The 19,942-nt window shown below is 40.4% G+C and overlaps 2 protein-coding genes across 5 annotated transcripts in view; one reads left to right on the forward strand and one right to left on the reverse strand.

Moving 5' to 3' along the window:
- LOC147160915 (RNA-binding protein Musashi homolog 2) overlaps positions 1-5,191 on the forward strand; it is a 257,629-nt gene extending 252,438 nt beyond the window's left edge. For all 4 annotated transcript variants that reach the window (XM_086097953.1, XM_086097955.1, XM_086097954.1 and 1 more), the window contains one exon: positions 144-5,191. The gene's annotated coding sequence lies outside the window, so the exon portion shown is untranslated. The remainder of the gene's footprint in view (positions 1-143) is intronic.
- Positions 5,192-10,586: 5,395 nt separating this feature from the next.
- Positions 10,587-19,478, reverse strand: nufip2 (nuclear FMR1 interacting protein 2). The gene is made up of 4 exons (XM_086099065.1): positions 19,257-19,478; positions 16,208-17,767; positions 15,990-16,022; positions 10,587-14,380 (listed from the first exon to the last, which is right to left on the reverse strand). The coding sequence occupies exons 1-4, from the start codon at positions 19,405-19,407 to the stop codon at positions 14,328-14,330; spliced, it is 1,797 nt and encodes a 598-aa protein (XP_085955191.1). The 5' UTR covers positions 19,408-19,478; the 3' UTR covers positions 10,587-14,327.
- Between the last annotated feature and the right edge of the window lie 464 nt (positions 19,479-19,942).

The raw sequence follows: 19,942 nt of genomic DNA on the forward strand, positions 1-19,942 counted from the left end.
CCCTTTTTTGTCTTTTCGCACGTTCGTTGACCGCCGCCGCCGCCGCCGCCGTCGCCGCGCCGTCCTTCCTTCCTCTCTCCAGCAGAGTTTGTCTGGCGGCCCAGGAAAGACGGGACCAAGTTTCTAATTGGCTTTGTGTGCAGGTGGCGCTACTGAGGCACAGCGGACAGGCTAAAAGAGCGAGCAAGTGCTAAACCATATGAAGAAGAAAAGAAACCGTTGAGTCATCTCAGAAAAAGAACAACTGCTGTACTATATTCCAAACCTCCTATAAGGTCAGCGCCCGGTTTGGTTTGATGTTTCACATCCCTCTCACCCGCCTCTTTTCTTTCCCGTGCTTCGGTTGCTCTGTCGGTTTAGTTCCACACGACTTTTTGTGTCATTTTGTTTGATTTCTTTTTCTGCTTTTTAAACTGCGGGCGACGAGGGTGGGGGAACAAAAAATCAGCTTGTAATGTCTTCGTCTTTGGTAGCTTGAAAGAGAAATGAAGCATTCAGGCTCAACACACGTACAAAAAAAACAAAAACAAAGAGAGTCGCTGTGCAAGATTGTTAGATTTGAAGAAAAAAAAATCAATTTTAGGGCAAATCGGATACGAGGGTATCAAAGTAATAAATCTTAGTAGCGCTTTTTTGTTTCTTGTGATGTCTCATTGTTAACCATGATGACCTATTTTTGGGCAATACAAAGAGGACTCCAATATTTTTATGGTCCTTTTTTTTTTATAAGTGTTGTTTTTTGTTGTTTAGAAATATATAAATATTATATATATAAATATATATATATATATGCTATAACAAATTTCATATAACAACATTGTGAATTCAAACTTGCGAAAAAGAAATGTAGCTGTACATATTATTCCAGTCACTGCATATAACCGACTCAGTGAGAGAATAGCATATTTTTGTGATGGTGTGTCAAAGAACATGTTATAGCGTGTGAATAGAAGAAAAAGCTGTAAACACTTATGATTATGATTATTATACTTTTTTCTTTTTTTTTTGGTTTCCCTGCTGAAAGACGGTAACAACCCTGAGGCCGACACACACTTGTTGCTCTGTAAATAGTCAACGCTGAATCGTTTTACAAAGTGTCAAACCAGCAAACTTACAAACGGTGTGTTCAAGTCAGTCAGTCAAGTTTTATGAAATTCAACACAAAAAAAAAAAAGAAGACGAAAAAAAAAGATCCCAATTGGTATCTTTTTTTGTTAAGCTGTTAAAACGACGAGGAGGAGGAAAAAGAAAAAAAAAGATTTTAATCCAAAGCACACTGTACTTTTAGATTGCATTTTGTGCATATGCGGACACTTTTGTACTCTTCTCGGTTTTCTCTTATTGTTTGTATCATCCTGCTCCTTCCCAAACTCTTTTGGGAACAAAAAAAAAAAAAACAATGTACGGACTCCGCGCGCGAGCCCGCTTTGTTGTTAGTTTTTGGAATGAATTAGGAAAGGTTTTTTTGATACCATACCTCAGCCTCGCGCATTCTGTTGTGGGATCGCGGGCAGGTTTAATTTATTCTCACGTAAATGAAAAAAACACTGAATGATTTAAATAGAACTATTTAAAGAAAAAAAGAGAGAGAAGAAGAAGAAGAAATCATTGCACTGTGAGTAGTGAAGTACAGGCCATTTCCTATTTGCACATGTACATGTTGGCTTTGGGATTAGCGCAAAGGATTTTTGGATTCACGTGTTCCGAAGTAGACGAACGAACGCCTTTTCGAATGGCGAAGGTGACTTAACAGCTTGCTAAATAGTACTTGACATGTTTGACCTTTGCTTTGCTTTTTATCAGACCCCGCGACTCACCTTGAACGTATTTATTCCGGGTCACACACTGAATTACTCGCTATCAAACCACAGACATTTCACTAATAATAATAATAATAATAATAACGATACGCTATTTCAAGGTCATCCGACGGAGCGGATGGTGTGCATACTGATGCATAATAATTATGGGTTTTTTTTGTTTTTTTTGTCGTCGTTGTTCCACCCACTTGCATTTCCAAACAACCAGGTTAAGAAATATGCTGGATACTTTTCAAGTCGATGGTATGGAGTTGTGATGAAGTAATAATTTAAAGGAGAAAAAAAAAATTGTAATGTTCACATGTAAAAGAAAAAAAACAAAACGATCCACAAACAAAAAAAAAGAAGAAAGAAACAAAAAAAAGAAAAAAAGAAAGATGCTTCCTTGCTGATTTCTAGTTTGATTCTGTTGTGGTTTCTATATGAATACTAATTGTACTATACTATTAAAATGTACTGTGCATCCATTGCTTTTCTCTCTTTCCATCCTCGGAAGATCTTTTTGTTGCTCATTCATGTATTTCATGGGTGTGTAAAAGAAATAACTTGTAAACGCAGTGCTGTCTTTGCTCCCAGTCTAGTGCTTCATTGTTGTTCTCCTTTTCCCTCCCTCGACCTCCTCCTCGAAGTACAAGTAGATGTTCTATAGAGCTCATTAATATGATAGATGTAGTGACTGTAGTAGACTTAGGACCAGTCAAGATATACACTAGACCTTTCTCTCGGTGACCATGTTAGTCTCGCATCTTCACACTTGGACCTTTTTAAGTTCTTCTTTTTTCTTCCTCCTCTACTCTTTCTTCTTCTTCTTCTTCTTTCTTTCTTTCTTTCTTTCTTCTGTTGGCGTCACCTCTCTCGCGTGGTTTCGGCGAACCAAAGCTCTCGTGGATGGACGATAGAGAGAAACACTTGCTGGGAGGTGGAAGTGTAACGCAAGGCATTATTTGGATATCCCACCCTAGAATGTTTTTTAAAGGGGTGTGCCATACTACCTTAAATGCTAACGCTAGATATGCAAAAACGCCGATTCTTTGTTGTTGTTTTTGCGCACGCCGTGGCTGTTACGCAATCGGGTGGTTCGACTGCTCGAGGCTTAAATAAATCCGATTTCATTTCAAATCGATTGGAATAGAATGGAAGAGTTCGACCTGAGAATTCAATGCTCAAACTATTGCTAACTATTTTGTCTTCAGGTGGAATATTGTCATAGCATAATTCCTCAAATAGTGAGCATATTTGCTCCTTTTTTTTTTCTTTGCTCCTCTCAGGAATGGAGGCAGAAGTAATTGTTGCCTACCAAAGGTTCCGCGTTGTCAGATATGACACAAGCTCAAGTACTTTTTGCGCTTGCTGCAAGGGCATAAGACCGCGCCATGCTTCTGGATTGGGGTTATTTTTATTCACTGACATTTCTGATTTTATAATCGCAATTGGAGGAATACCAAAGGATGATATTATGCACTCACATCACCGTACTGTTATGATGTCACTCTTTTAACGCATCTCTTGCAGCTATTTGCTATAGACCACCAACGTTGACCGAATCAGATTTTAGTCTGCCGGACCAAACCAAGGTTTCCCCCAGAACAAAATTCGGCCCGGGAAAATATTTGTCGACAAGGGGTGCAGATAGTGATGACAAATGAAGCTTCATAAAAGCTTCATGAAGCACTTGTGGTATTTTTTGGAATCCTCTGGGTGGCACTCTTGATTTAAAGAGGCAGTGGAAATGTAATCGCTCTCCATTGCACTAGCCTTTATATTTAAATCAAGAGCGCCCTCTAGAGGTGTACGAAAATATTGCAAGTGCTTCATGAAGCTTCATTTTCCCATCAATAAAGTGATTCCCCATCAACTTGTTATTTTGGTAGGGAAAAACTGAACATTGCAGTGAGTGGAGGCCACTATTTGAGGAAATAATTTATGAATAAAATGTGAGACTGTTATTTAACAATTAACACACCTGAGACATTGTAACGCTAATAGGTCACATGACACTGGGGCGAGAAAAGGACCAACTGTGCTCAGTTTGGACAATTTCGCTTTTTTTGCTCGGGCTTTAGCTCCTCATAACATGACAACAAATCATAGTGACAAGGAAGGAGGCAGCAATCACAAGCATTTATGTTAATTTTGCATGTGAGACATTATGTTTTTTAATATATATATATATATATATATATATATTTAGCCTTCTATCCATCCAACAGGGTAAAAGAAAGTGTTCCTTCGCGTTAGTTAAACTTTTGCTTCAAAAAGAACTCGTATTAGAATGAAGCCACCTGAACAGAACAAAAACTTGAACTTTCTTTGCCGCCAATGGCCTCCGTAGTGTAGTGATGCAGTAGCTTGGACTTTAAGGTAGCATGGCTCTGTGGCTCTCATTTCATTTGATCGCAAACTGACAGCGCTTTGCAGCTGATGAATGTTACTCATTTTAGTCGACTTAGCGTCTCCGTTCAGGGAGAGGGGAGGGGACTTGGTTTAAGAAAAAAAAGAAAATATTTAAAAAAAGATAAAAAGAATCCACCTGAAAGGTGTTGCCGTTTGTGTACTACCGTATCCATTGAAACTTGAATCTGGAGGCAAGTGCTAGGCAAAGGCCACACTTCACTTAGCTGGTCCACACGTCGACTTTTCTGTCATCTTGTCCACTCAATTCCACTCTTGAATGTTCTCCATCATCGCCAAACCAGAAGCTGTCCTTATCTCCAAGCTATCTTACACACTGAATAAATATAAATATATATATATATATATATATATATATATATATATATATATATATATATATATAGTCAGCTTTCAAGATGGCAGAAAAGAAAAACGTGTTTAGAATCAATTTCCAGTTGAAAGCATCACCACCTCCCATGCAATAGACATAAATACAAGTATATGCGTGTGTCTTCATTAGATAGGAGCCGTCTGACTAATACTAGCCTGCAGACTTGTGCTCATGTAGTCGGAGCGTCCCGTCACTATTCCACCCCAGGTGCATCGTGGGACATGTTTCTTGCATCGCTCTCGGGCCATTCCTAACACTTGCCCCCCTTTTTTTGTTTTTTATTCCGTTAACCGACTTTTTATGGCGAGAGATGGACAGACAGACTCGACTGACCTGATCTGAAAGCATCTTTCAGGTTACCATATAGGCTTGCTAAAGCCCCGTTGTAAAATATATGGAAAATAATAATGGATGGATGGGGGTCTCTCACATATCAAATGTGGAAAGTCTAATTTTATATTTGTATTTTCAAATAATAATATTGACCAAAAAAAATTGTCTGTGAAAGGTTTCCATCCTCTACTGTGGTCCAGAAATTGATGTGTCTGTCTGGAAAATAAATACAATAAACTGAATTGTTATATGACTTGTTTTTGTCGTAGTTTCTCTTTATTGACACTAATCATCATCATCAAGGTTTTTTTTTTTTTTTTACATTACAATTAATCCACACTCATGCACATTACATCTCCACTTATATAAATGATTCCTGCCGTCCAGGAAGAAAACAGGCCATGCTGTGTAATTCTGCTTCCCCCTACTGGCCACCCACGGTACTGCATATACACTCAGGGAAACTAAGCCAATCAACTACTAGTTTTTTTTCTCATCAGCCATCATCGTGAAGAGCATCGATATCAGCTAAGGCTCACTGACTAAATGGCTGTAGCTGGAATAAGAGGATGAATCAACACGAGGAAGCGCACACGCACACATGAGTTGAGGTTAATAAAGGTTGAAATTCAGTCATTCCAGTTCTAAGTTCATCATCATTATTCACATTACATTCGCTCTCATGTAGACGCAATATATCACTTTCAAAGATGTGTATTGTGGCGACTTCATCAGTCATCGTGACAAGCTGATCGATCAGGCCAGCTCCCGAGCCGCGCCGCCAGTTGTCAACAGGAGCGTTTAGAGACCCCCGAGAGGCCGCAGGCCCCAAAATGGACAATAGATAAACAAATATAATAAGAGGATGCTTAAAATGAACAAGCCTATTAAAGGATTCCAGTTGCGTCGTTGATATGGTCTAATATCGTCCATCTTGGTCCAAAGGAACTATGTTGAAGCAAATTGAGGAGTTTCATTTAGAGAGAAAAATATTTAGCAGCTTTGCTGATATCTATAGGAAAATGTGTTTAATGATAGCTGCTCCTTCATAATAATGAGCAACGCTGCCGTAAATAAGATGCGGTGAGTCTGGGGACAGTTTTTCCTTTTGCCGTCCATCCTACCTGGTTGACCTTTCCGCTCTGGCTGCTTTTCATTAAGGGCCAATTAAAAGTGGCATTAAGATCTGCAAACTGGACGCTCGGAGGTCCACAAAGGCTTTAAAAGGGACATCATGTGTTAAATTGACTGGTCAATTGCTTGTTTACAAATAGTCAGGTCTCGGGAGTGCATACCCATCCAACAAATGTGAAATTTGATCCTAATTTATAAATCTTTTGTTATTGTCAGTAGTGTTGGGGAGAAGAGTGTATAGTCTCAATTTTCACCTTTTTTTTTTAAACCCACTAAGAATAATTAAAGTAAGTTATAAATCTTGTTTACAAAAATATTAAACAAATAAATAGAACATGTTTTTGTGTTCCACAAGTTCAACTCAAATATTGTCCGACAATTACAATTAATGTATTATTATAATAAAATTACAATTACAAGTCCTACAATTGTCCTACGGTTAGTTGTATTACTGTACTTGTAACACAAGCTGCCTGAATAAACGTAAAAACAAATATTTATCAAATATGTTATAACAAGATTTAGTGAACAATGAACACGAATCGTGAAAAACAGTCTGGTTCGACCGAAGTATTGTTTTAGGCCGAAACTTACTTTAAAGTCAACAAAACTAGCTAACGATATATTCTGTACAGTATATTAGAGGTGTCCTGTTGCCTCTTGCGGGCCCCCTAGTGGTCAGGAGGGCTTAGTTCACGCCGCTTCATGCCTTGGCCCTTGGGCCAGTCTGCAACCCGGTGTTTGAACGTGACCAAACGGCAACATCGTAGCCTGGGCAGGCAACCATGGCGACGCAGTGAGCGGAGGTGTCACGGAGACGGCCCGCTTCCACCTCCGAGTGTGTCAATGCCACACCGAGGACGCCATGGCAATGCATATTCATGAATGCAGGACACACGTGCGCCAGCATTTATTAACTGTAATTAAAAGCTGCTCAGAGAAACCGGCATGCTTAATTGACAATTACAGGTATAGGTGAAAATGACAGCTATTTATATAGGGCATCGTCCTAAATAATCATACCAAGAAAAATGGCCGGCATTGTCGGAATTCCTTTATAATGAGCAACGTTCAATGCATTTGATTTTATGTGCATCACTAAATTATCTCCCCTCACAGCCCTGTAATGGTTGTTCCTCATTGGCAGCGGAACATTTTTTTGACAGGGCTGTGTAATGGAGTCTATGGCTGCTTGCCTGTGTGTGCGCGCGGGGGGCTGGGGGCGGGTGTCGGGAGGGGGGGCCGCGTGTGTTGTGGTGAGGAGGCACTCAGGTGGCGGCTGCCTCCCAGAATGCATCTCTAATGTGGAGGCCGCCATGCAAATTGACGTGACATTGATGGACACTCTCTCACCAGCGGCCCGCACAGCCACTCCATTCGCTAATAATCGCTGATTAAAAACCACTTAAAACAACTCAAATGTGCATTAACCACGTGACCTTGGGCCAATGCAAGTAGTCACGCGCGTGCTGCTTTTTGTAGAAAGGTATGGAGAGGCGAAACGGTACCAACGTGAGTCAATTGGTTTAGAAACTGACATTTATATTATTTATAATTTTCTATAGAATGATATAATATTTTATAGTAATATAATAAGATTCATTTAGGGCCGTTGACAATTCCGAAATTACGTTTTATACTACATTCGAGGAAGGTTTTGAAGTTGGATTTATCAGACTCGGAGTGTTTCACTTCCGCCCTCGAGGCATTTGAAGCAAATATAAACAACAAAGATGGCCGATTATGATGAATTATTTGTTGTTCTGGTTAATGCCGTTATTCCAAATCACGTTGTGTCACATGAACATATGTCTTGTATTTACATTTGCTTCAACGCTCTGAGATCGGAACTGACACAATCAGAGTGGGGAAATTCAAATTTCCCACTTTCCTCGAATGCAGCTTTTTTCCACAGTGAAACGCCGCTCCCATAGAAAAGCATTGGACTTTAGATCTTTGTGTATTGTGAGTCTTATTTTTTTATTTCGAAATGTTATAAAACAATGTTTGACTACTATAACATTATGCCTACTTTGTAGGCTCGTCACAGGCAAAAGCAATACAATATGACGTGTAAATTAACAATTGCATTGTGGAAATAGCAGAAATGCCCGGATGATCGGAATTGTTCGTTCATATATTACGTCATCACTGTATTGCTTTTTCTTTCAATTCCGACTCGAGACTAAAATATAATGATGATAATGATAATATGATGATAATAATGTGTTACTATTTTTTATGTAACATTTTGCTCAAAATCAGCTCAGGAAAAAAAAACGAGTCAGGTGACCTTCGCTCGTGCGCAGAAGTGAAACGTGACCATTGGTTAAAGCCTGCGTCGCTTCATATCGAATAAAAGGTCATTTGTGTGAGATATCAAGCCATTTGTCACAATAACTGCTGGTGTAAAATACACAGTGGAGAACCAGCCTCATTTCTCAGACAAGGACACACTCAAGGTCAACTGTGGCATCGCTCACAACACGAGCTGTAATTAAAAGCACCGCAACACAATAATGGACATGACGTAATACACTTTCAAGTGCGATTGTTTCTTCCATTTAACGCTGCTGGTATCTCGTGTTTCATGGGTATTTTTTCTCTGTCCGCGCGTGGCCTTATCAATCCTTGCACCACAACACAAAACAATTTGCTCATGTTTGTCCAATGGCTGTGCCCTCCCTTGCTCCACATTCACAGATGTGTGCACAATTTCATAAACACAATCAGTGCACTGAATGGAGGCATAGATATTGTGCAAGGAGGGGGCTGGGGGGGGGGGGGGTCATTATTGTTCTTTAGCTATGGAAAAGCAGTCAATGGCCCATATCACACAAAATGACCACACACACACACACACACACCCCTTCTCGCTCCCCCACCCGAGCCCACCAGCACAAAGCTGAATTCCACTAGGCAGCGAACAATGTGCACTAGCACAATGTCACGCCACCAAAAAAAAAAAACAATTTCGACTAACATCCCTCATCTACACGTGGTTGTCTTTATTGCACACACGCATTGCTCACTCTGTTACAAAGTGAGCAAGAATGAAGTAAAATGCTTATTATAGAAAATGGAACAAGAGGCAAATCAGTTCTAGCACATTTCACCCTCGTTGCTGTCTTCAGTGGCTACGTGGCTTGCCATCAGGCAAGGCAGGCAATTGCTTGGGGCCCCTTAGCCATACAACCTTGTATAGCAAGGCATTTTTTTAAACTACAATGTATATATAAGCTTTTTCTTTATAAAAAAAAAATTAAAAAAAAACATTTATAGTAATATTTTAATATATGATTTATATATATATATATATATATTTTTTTTTTTAAACGACCATATATCTTCATGCACATATTTATTCATTTATGGTGGAGGGTTTTTTTTATGACCAAAAGGCGTTTGTTTTTGTTTTTTTACCATGGCCTAACCCTAACTTATTTAAAAATATATATATATTCTTTGTATGTATAGTAAGGCTTTTATTATTTAAAAAAATTACCATGTATATAGTGAGGTGTTTGTTTAAACAACCATGTATAGCAAGGTGTTTTTTTTTTTTAAACATTGTATAGTAAGAGGTTTTTTTATAAAACCATTTATAGGAAATCTTTAATTATTATATAAAATTAAAATGAGACCATTTATTTAAAATAAAATTACCATGTACACTATGGCTTTTATTATTTAAAATGAATAAATGACTATGTATAGTAATAATTACATTATTATTTTTTAAAGTTACCATGTATAGTAAGACATTTATTTTAAAAACCAGCCATGTATAGTAAGGCATTTATTTATTAAAACGTTTATTTAGACATTTAAAAAAAATAATTGTTTTTTGGCATTTATTTTTAATAAATGACCATGTATAGAAAATTACTGTGTAGTGTTTTTATTTTTTTTACTTCAATGTATACTAAGTCTAAAACGACTTTTTTTTTAGCTTTTTTAACTACATTTTTTAAAAGACCATGTATAGTAAGTTGTTTATTTCATATTACTGTACTTTTTTTTTATTGATTAGTATAATGAGACATTTTTTTTGTTCTTCTTGAGCGACCATATATACATAGTAATTTTATTTTCTTGTTTTCTGGCTCACTTAGAAGGTTTCTTGCTAAAGTTAAACTAAAATAAAACAAGTCACCAAGTTGATTTCACGCTTGCACGGTTAACAGTTTCCTCCTCACTCTCACCCCACCAGGTAATCAATGCCAGACACACACACACCTTAACACAGGTAAGCCCATTAATTAATAACTATAACCACTTATTAATAATTAATTCCCTGGAAGTTAAGAAAAACTTTTTTTTACATTTGTTGTATTTATATATTTTAAACTTTGTTTTGAGGACCAGATTTTACATCTCCAAATTTGGTTGCTATGCGCAGTATTAACTACTCTCCACAAGGGGGCGCCGTTTAACCAAAACAGTTTGAGATGCTTTTTTGTGGCAGATGGACAAAGAGCACAACAAACAGAAATAAGAAGACACGTAATTTATAAATTTAACATTTTAATGGAAACTAAAATTGTGACATTGGAACATCTTTTTTTTTCTTCTATAACATTGTTTGGAATTTTCATGCTTAAAGAAATGGCAACCATTTTGTTTCATACAAAGCAAAATGTAATGACTCGTTTAAAGACTTCCAAAGTCCACGTACAAGACATTTGAGAGAAGATCTCCGGCCTTGTATTTTAGGAGGGTGTGGCGATGAGGCAAAACAATCAAATTAAAAGTACAAAATTGAGGAAATGATGGTCGACAATACTCCTAAGAAAAAAAGCTCTGTAAAGTATGTTGAAATGAAAACGCAATTCCACATGATGCAGTGGGTTTCCGCAATTCCCAAATATTTCAAGAAACCCAATCTATTGCATGAGCGACTTCAAATATTAACATTGTTGCTACAGGTGAAAAACTGTTCACATCAGACTTTAATTACCAACTAAACAATGAGAAATGCATTTAAAAAAACAACAAAAGAAAAACCTTGACTTTCAGTGTCATATATTCCTTTTAAATCTCAACCTATTTGTGCATCTATGGATAAGTTAGTTCAGAACTTGAAAATAACTTCTTCTTTTTTTTTTTTAAACACGTTAGAACATTAATTTGTTAAAATTAACCATGTGCTACTTCAGACACGAACTTGATCAAATGGAACGTGCAACGTCCATCCACTGATTTGGGCTTTCCCCTCGCACATAATCCAAACAAGTCGGTCACAATAGTTTCTTTTTAAATCTACAAAAACGTAAAATATTCATTGCTTTCAGCTGCGTCCATGTCGCTTAGAAGAAATTCAGCATTGCAAACAAAAAAAAGGTGTCAGGAAGTAAGCAAGGGGGAAAAAAATGGCACGGATATAAACTGGAAGCAGATTGGAAACAATCAAAATTGCTGTAAAAGAATTATTTTTTTCCCCCACTCAGGCACCTGAACATGAAACAGGGCGTGCGGTTACATGAAATATGAGGAGCTTGCATATAACAACAATAAACAATTGACTAGGCGCTAACAATTGAGAGGCTAACGTTGTCTGTGGTGATGTGGAAGCCTGCGTCAGCATCCTTGAGGTGATTGCACATCCTGAGAAGTGGAGGGTTCAACTCCACATGACCAGGCCTGACTTCACGCACACGCGCACGCACGCACGCACACGCACGCACGCACGCACACACACACACTCGCACGCTTGCTTCAAGAAGCTGTTTTTGGTTTGCAGGCTGCACTCTCAGTGGATATTCGACATAAGAAGCCTGGTTTTTGCTCATTTAAGTGCTTGGACAAGGATGACGAGTAACTAGTTCCCATCCTTTTTTTTTTCTTTTCTAAAACATTGACACAAAAAAAGGAATCATTGCTAAACTATGCTAACATCACTTACTCATTTTTTGATCACCCTGTTTTGACACGCAGAAGCCTAAATATGCCCAAAGATAACCTGATAGTGTCACCTTATACAGTGTTCACTAGGGGTGTTAGGGAAAAAAAATCGATTCGGCAAAATATCGCGATATTACAGCGCGCCATTCTCGAATCGATATGCGGCCGAATCGATTTTTAAACATAAATTTTTTTATGGGAATATTCAACAAAAAGTCTTTCTTGGGGTTAGGATTCACACATTAAGCATGAAAGAACGTTATATTAATGCAACATTAAGCCTTAATATTTTATTTCAGTGCTGTTCAAACATGAAACAGACCGCAACCTGTTTGTTAAATGCAGTGGTTTAGTTATAAGCCGGAATTTTCAGTACATTTTCATACAAATCTTACAGTGTATATGTGCAAGTTTACTGAATAGTATTTTCAAAATTTGAGTAAAAAAAAATATAAAAATAATAATCGCAATAATCAATTTATAGATTTGCATCAGGATTAATCGGTATAGAATCAAATCGTGACATGAATCGTGATTCGAATCAAATCGCCAGGTGCTAGGCAATTCACACCCCTAGTGTTCACCATAAATGATCCACCATTTTTTTTTTTTTTTAAACTGGCATTTCCTCACATATTTTTTCTTTTTATGGCATAATATTTGTTACACACGCACAATCACTGGGAAGCATTCCAACGCTCAACAGAAGCCAAAACAAAAGCATTTTTAAACGACGTTTAAAGGTTCAATGTCAAGTTGGCTTGTTTAAGAAGGGGAGGGGCGGGGGGGGGGCAGTGAGGCCTAATCAGGCCACAGCAGCAAGAAGAGTACTTGAGAACGGGGAAGTCGATTGCGGCGAGCCACTGGATGCTCGCTTGCTCGCTCGAGAAATCAAGAAGCTAATGAACGCTTACACGTTGCGGGCTGGAATACATTTGGAAAAAGAAAAAAAACTATAGCGCGGATACCAAACGCGCTTTAAAAACGTCTTCCAAATGTATACCAGCGCGATTCGTGACACCGGAAAGCGTTCACTAAAAACGAATATTTGGTTTCGAGTCAAATCCGTTGTCGTAAATCATCTCCTAAATAGATCCAATTCTACATTTTCCAAATGAGAGGGCATCGCAACAGGTGGGCAAAAAAAATAAAAAATAAAAAGTGAACATAGTCATGGCTTTATCAACACTACCTGAGTTACATTTAATAATTCTGTTTGTTCTGAGAAGTAACAGCCCGCAGCCATTCTTTTCGGGAGGAGTCGTGTCAATAGAGCTCTCGTAACTAACAGAAATTAAGTTTATATAAAGTGCTAACAATCTGCATGTTAACTAAATCCTACTTTTTAGAAACCTCACAGGTCCTTAGTTGTGTTCAATACTGATTTGGAGAAGGTGATGAAAGTGACATCGCGGCGGGCAAATTTGGGCTTCCTAGGCTTAAATGACAGCTTTCGGCACGTCTCGTGTCGGCCATCTCGCAACAACGCACCCGCCGGCTAACAGCATTAAAACATGGCCGACGACCCTTCTTCACATTTTGATAAAAAGGCGTGGTTGCAACCCTAGTAGATGAGTTCCACCAGTAAACATGCAGGACACACCAGACAGACAGACAAACAAACAAAACAAAAAAAAGCCGAGTCAACGGAGTTAAAGTTCGAGAATGCGACACACGTTAAACTTTGACTCCTGACCCCTGACCCCGCCACAAAACAACTCGAGTCATGGAAGCAACAATCCCAAACATTTCAACTCGACTCAAGACGACGCGAAAACTTGGCATTTTGGTTGCGAAGGCGTTGCCGCCTGGAAAGCGCCGACGACGGGGCCAAGGTGGCGCTCGCGGTCGGTGAAACACGACAACGGGGGTGGGGGGGGGGGGGGTCGACAGTTGCCCTGCAGATTTTTAAGACAAAGATTTCTATTTACTAACGTGTACAGTTTGACTTAATTGCGCCACTTGAAGGCATTTGATTCAAAAGTTCTTCTCCAGTCGTTGGCCGCGCGCCGATGTTCACGTTACGTACAAGTCGATTGGAAGCGTCGGTGGCGCTTCGACAGTTTGACACGGCCGCCGCAAAAAAAAAGGCTCGAGGAGACGCAGTTCACTCGCGACGCCTTCGCTTTGCGGACGTCGTCCGCCGCCGGCCCAAAATGTCCGCTCGTATTGCAGAGGCACCGATTGATCTCCTTTATCGTCCGCGTATTAGTCCGACGTCCGCGCTTCAAACGAGCAAGAGTTTCTCACAGTTGTCCACTTTTCTTCCACTCCGACGCCATCGAGGATTCCCAAGGAGGGAACGCCACAGCACCCAGAAGAGACGGAGCCAAGCACTGCGGACGTCCGCCTCACTCGTCGGGTCCTTCCTTGGTCTCGGCATAAACCAAGACTCGATTTGGATCTGAATGAGAAGGATTGCGACAAGGGGAAGCCGATGTGCACATCAATGAGAAAGACGTAAGGAACAGAAAATTAAGTCAAAAATTAAAACCTGCTAAGCTCCTATAAGTCAGCCCCCCCCCCCCTTTGTCCAACACAAATTAAAAAACAATAATAATAGTAATTCCATTCAATGGCTAACAGTGATTAAGGCTGAAAATAAACATGCATGTTCCCATCAAACGTCTTTGTCAGATCGCTTTCACGGTCTAAAGAAGCTCAAGTCACAGGCAACATTTATAAATAATGCAACTGAGAATCATGAATTTGGCTGTGCCAACGCCTCGCTGTCATTGGCTAAAATGACGCCAACCTTTCCTATTTCATGATTGGTGGCAGCATATTGAGACCATAATTAATTGGTGGAGCGTTTTGGGATCCATTTGTGGATCAGTGTAATTTCATTGACATCAGCAAAAATATAATGCAAATCTCAACTATGTCACTTGAAAAATTGTAGTATGACATCTATTAAGTCAATATTAGGGCTGGGTATCGATTATAATCTCCTCATTCGATTCAATTTCGAGTCACAAGATTTTTTTAATTCAACTCACTTCAATTCATTCATTCATTCATTAATTAATTATAGAACATCAATTATTTTTAAGTATCAAGGACATGATAAAAAAAATTCCACAAACATTAAATTCCTAACTTTGTGGAGGCAGTAACTGATTAAATAATTTAGTTTATTAATAAAAGTATTGCGTGTTACAATCACTTACTTGATTGACATCAGCAAGGATGAGATGAAATTATTTTCATAATTCTAACTCAATAATTGTAAATACTTTAAAACCATTTTTAATCACCTTAAAGTGCACCAAGTCAGGTCATTCATAAATGTAATAAAATACTTTTAAATTTACGCAAACAGTACATTTTAAGAAAACAGTAAGATACACAAAAAAAACGACCTTTAAAAATTCTATTTTCTTATGAATTTATGGAAAAATATATTAAAATAATTTATTCATTGTTTTATGAATCGATTATCAGGCTCGAAAAAAGGAACATTTATTCCATTTTTTAAACCCAGCACTAGGCAATAAAGTTTATCCTCACATCAGATGGTTCTTAACTCATTCGCTCCCGGCCATTTTCAACCCCCTTCGCTCCCGGCTCTTTTACTGGATTTGGACAGATTTTGCGAGGCCCACAGAATATTGTGTTCTATTGCTATAAAAACATGGAACCTACCAAAAGAAAGATTCATCATTCATCACAAATCAGTTTAGAACTGTTGGTAAATGAGCTTTTTTTGCAACAAGGCCCTTGATCTCTTATACTCTGCTGCTACCCGCTGGTCGTTTTTGTAATAACTACCATTGCTTCAATCGTTCTCTTCAGTTGAGAGGCTGCATTCAAAGTATGCTCTAGCATTTTAAAAAAAAAACGTGTAAATACGTCTTTGGGAGCATGGTAAAATTAAAAATACAACATATTATAAATAATGTATAATCTTTGTTTTAGGACATTGTGTTGAAATCTACAGCTATTGAGGTTTATTTTTATGCTATGATCCCCCCCCCCCCATGATAAAAACAAAATTCAAAAATGTAACTTACATCGTTTTTGCAAGCTGAAAATGTATTCCATTTCTGTTGAGGAAACGAAAAGCACATCAGTGAATGTTAATAGGCATGAAGCATAGTCAAGACCGAGTTGAGCATGAAAAAATCTCTTGAAAGCTGACAAAGTGCTTGTTGAGATTAGACACGGACCATTTGACTGCAAACCAGCATTTTACGATTACGCAAATCATTTGAGGCTTAACTACGTTTACCTTTAGTGTGATAAGTGACAGCAGCTTTGACGTCGAAGGACCCCCAGCTACGCCTCCTGCAGACATCTTTCGACAAGGCCTGTTCTTGAGACTTGCCGAACAACACTGTGGCGGTGTGGCCCTGGACCGGCTTAGCACCATTGTCCTTACCGGGAGAATCGACGTTCGTCTTTCCTCCGTTGTCCTCCTCGGCAGGGACACAGAGAGGAGAACAAACCGGCGAAATAATTAAAGTCCTTTTCTCGGCATCTTGGGCCAAAGTGCCGGGTTCCAAGAAGAAAGGGCCTTGCTCAAAGCACAGCTGGCCAGCTTTGGCCCGACACTGGCCCACCGACGGGCTGTCCTCTGCCGGCACCGGCCCGCTCCCCCCTTCCGGCCCCAAGTTGGGCTCGTTAATGAACGAAAGTCCCCATTTATTCTGGAAGATTTCTCCCAAGGCTTTCTGATTTGTCTGAGCAGCCGGCGGGTTGAGGTGCCGGGCGCTGGGGAGCGCCGGTTGCATATTTAAAGGGTAAATTAAGAGGGAACACTTTCTCAGTTCGTACGCCTCGCCCTCAGTGGGGCTGTTGGCAGAGCTACGATGACTTTCCAAAGGAGATGCTACATTGTCGCCACTTCCCGGAGCGGCAGGAGCAAAGAAGGTACCCACCGACGGGCAGCCATTTCCACTAGCGGAAACGGGGCCGTTAGTAAAGCTAGCCGACGAGATGGTTTTCATAGCGGACATGGGGACCTGCGAAAGCCTCACAGGTGGAGGCAGAACGTCTGCGCCACCTTGAGCTACTTTGAGGTTCTCTTTGACTTTACTTGCATAACTGATCTTGGGGACTGTTTTAGCGCTGCTATTATCCACAGGAAACACTGGAGGGGGCTTGAACAAAGTCCACGAGTCCTCTTTTGAAGGGGAGCAAACCTTGGCTTTGTGCCGCTCCTCAGCCTTTTTAGCGACGGCTTTCCCATCAGAGTTCTTCCTCTGAGGTTCCCCCACTGAGGCCTCAGAGGCTGCAGTCCGTCTTGGCGCGGACTGAGGCTCTCCTTTATGTGTGGCTTTCAAACAGTCGAGTCGAGAAGTCACTCCCTTCTCGGGGGCCTCGGTATTAAAAAGTGCAGGCTCTTGTGTAGTGATTCCCTGCTGAATGTCATTTTCTCTCGTTGCATTGTCGGCGTTCTTCATGTTGTTACATCTGGCCTTGCGTTTCTTCGGCGTGGTGTATCCACCCTCGGACCCGCTGCCGTCATTGTCCTTGCACGAATAGCCATTTATAATCACGCCGAAGTGTGCAACACCATTTTGCAATAACGCAGAGTCTTTCTTATCCTCGTGATAATTCAAGTCAACAGCCTTATCGTTTTTAAGGTCCATAGTCTTTTTGTAGTCTGGTCCTTTGCCGCTCGCTTTTGGAGCCGCCGAGTACAGCCGTGGCGTTGACTTCTGCTTCACATTTGTGATACTTGAGTGTCTGTTTCCATTACTGCTGGGAGGATGCGGCATACCAACAGCAGCAAACAAATGTGTCCTCTTTTCCGCCTCCTCTTCGCCAGTGCTTACTTTTTTGTTGCCTGGAAGAGACAGAAATAAACGGTTGTTCATAAAATTACATTTTAACCTACGGTTCATGTAAAATGCTTTGTCAGGTATATGATGATGAGAAATGCCACACCCTGGATTTTACAGTCATCACTTTGAACTTGCCCACCTCATCTAGAATGAATTCAGTCACTTATTCTTACCTTTAAAAATGAATCCCATTCAAACCACACAAAACCAAACTGTTCTGTTAGCACAACAAAGTGCACTTTGGTGATCCGTTCCTTCAAAAGCCAACGTTCCTGTTATTACCTGCAGCACAGGTCGAAGTTCACAAACACTGCTGCTGTCATCATGGTTAACTCGACAACAGAAGGCCAACTCATGCCGCTGCTGGTTTCAACATGAACCTTCACCCAAAAATACACGACTGACACATCTGAGGATGAGCTCCGTGTGTGTTGCATTACAGACATGTGATATCCGGCAGAACACATCTGTCAAACGGATTCTTCAAAGTGGGCTAAATAAATTAAAAGGAAAAAACGTGTAATTAATAATGTTAATGGTGCAAAAAAATATGATTCAAAACAACTTAAACCCATGCCTGGCCAAGCCAAGATCCATAAAAGGTCTACTCTGAGCAATGGATTCAACGTTCAAAGCACAGTTGAATCAAAGCCAGCTTGCAAGAAGCAAACACAACATATAGTGACGTGTCACGCGTTTTCAACATCTTCAAACGCGTATTTTGATCTAATTATCACAAGAGTTGTCGCTTTGTTTTTCGGCGCCTGAAAATGCAACAGGCCTGTCAACGATGGCTAGCATTAGCTACCGTCAACTAGCTAGCAGCTCGGCATTTACCAGAGCCTAAACGTGTCGTTGCGTGGCCGCCTAACTAGACGAACCCTTAAAAGGGGGAATATGTATTCAAGTGTCACGGTGGCATCACGTCGTTGTGGTATTTAAAAACTTTACTGAGCTGCTAAATAGAGCATTAGCACGTCAGTTGTGCTCTAACATGGCCGACAGGAAATGGCACCTCGAACATTCCAGTGGAGCCGGCTCGTTTTCCCTAAACGGGACGACAGCACAAGCGTGCTGAAATGAGCTCAACTCGAATACACGGCCACGTCTGTCACTTTTATTAGTTTGTGCATAACGGCTAATAGCTCGAGGCGAACCCGAGGGCTTTCCGTGTAGCGGGGAGGGAAAGTGGGTGAGGGGACCGGCGCACAAGGTCAATTCTCGATATGTCAAACCACCGCCAGCCACAACTGTCACGCAATGTCAGCTAGCCAGTCAGCAAACATGCTACGGAGACGGTGGCCGACTAACTACTTGGTTTTAGGCAATAAACCATCCCTCATATGCGCTATTTAATGCTATACCGTAAAGCAACGCGCGCAGGTTAACGCTTCATTTATGTTGGCTGGTTAGCGCGAGCCCAGTAGTGGCTAGTTGACATTAGCTGACTAAGGCTAGCGAGTGCTAGCTAACTTTTACGGATGTCCAAACCTGTTTTCTTCGCGTTCGTTTCCTGATGCTGGCGCTGGTGGAAGTGACTCTGATCATGTTTTAGGCAAGCGGTCCACCGAGAGGGGCTCGCGTCCTCCCCGCGGTGCTGATTTCGACTGTCCCGTGCCCGATCTTTGGGCTGCGCCTCCATTGAAGTGGAGAATGTGCGACTTGTTCAACGGGCGCTTCACGCTAGCTCGCGGGTGGGAAGGGAAGAAGGAAAAAAAAGTGCAGACCAGTCCAATCACTGCCAGAGCGAAACGGAAGCTATTTGAAGAGTGGAAACGTCAGCAGTTAAACGTCTAAAAATGTTTTGTCGTCCTTTAAATAGATTCCACGTTGAGTGTTTATGCGAAGTTATACAGCAGACATTATTACAGGTTTGAAGGCATGTTGGGTATTTAAAATTAATCGAAGGAAGCGGTGATATTTGTTACAACTGTCGGGTGGGGTTGCCGTTTGAACTCAAATCATAAGACCCGGAGGCGCTGCCACGTCTCCAATAAGTTCAGTGGAGGGTCCCGGTACGACGGAACAGTGGGACAGACTCCCCTTTTCACCACAGCGTATTCTTCACACTCTGGCCTTCAATTAATACAAATACAGAAAATTCTGTTAAAAAAAAAAGAAAAGGTAACGGTATTAGTACTCCGTATAAAAGTACTGTAAAATGATTTTAAAAAATT

This window comes from Leptonotus elevatus, chromosome 16 (assembly GCF_054856555.1).
Source record: "Leptonotus elevatus isolate MCC_2025b chromosome 16, RoL_Lele_1.0, whole genome shotgun sequence".
NCBI classification, from domain to species: domain Eukaryota; kingdom Metazoa; phylum Chordata; class Actinopteri; order Syngnathiformes; family Syngnathidae; genus Leptonotus; species Leptonotus elevatus.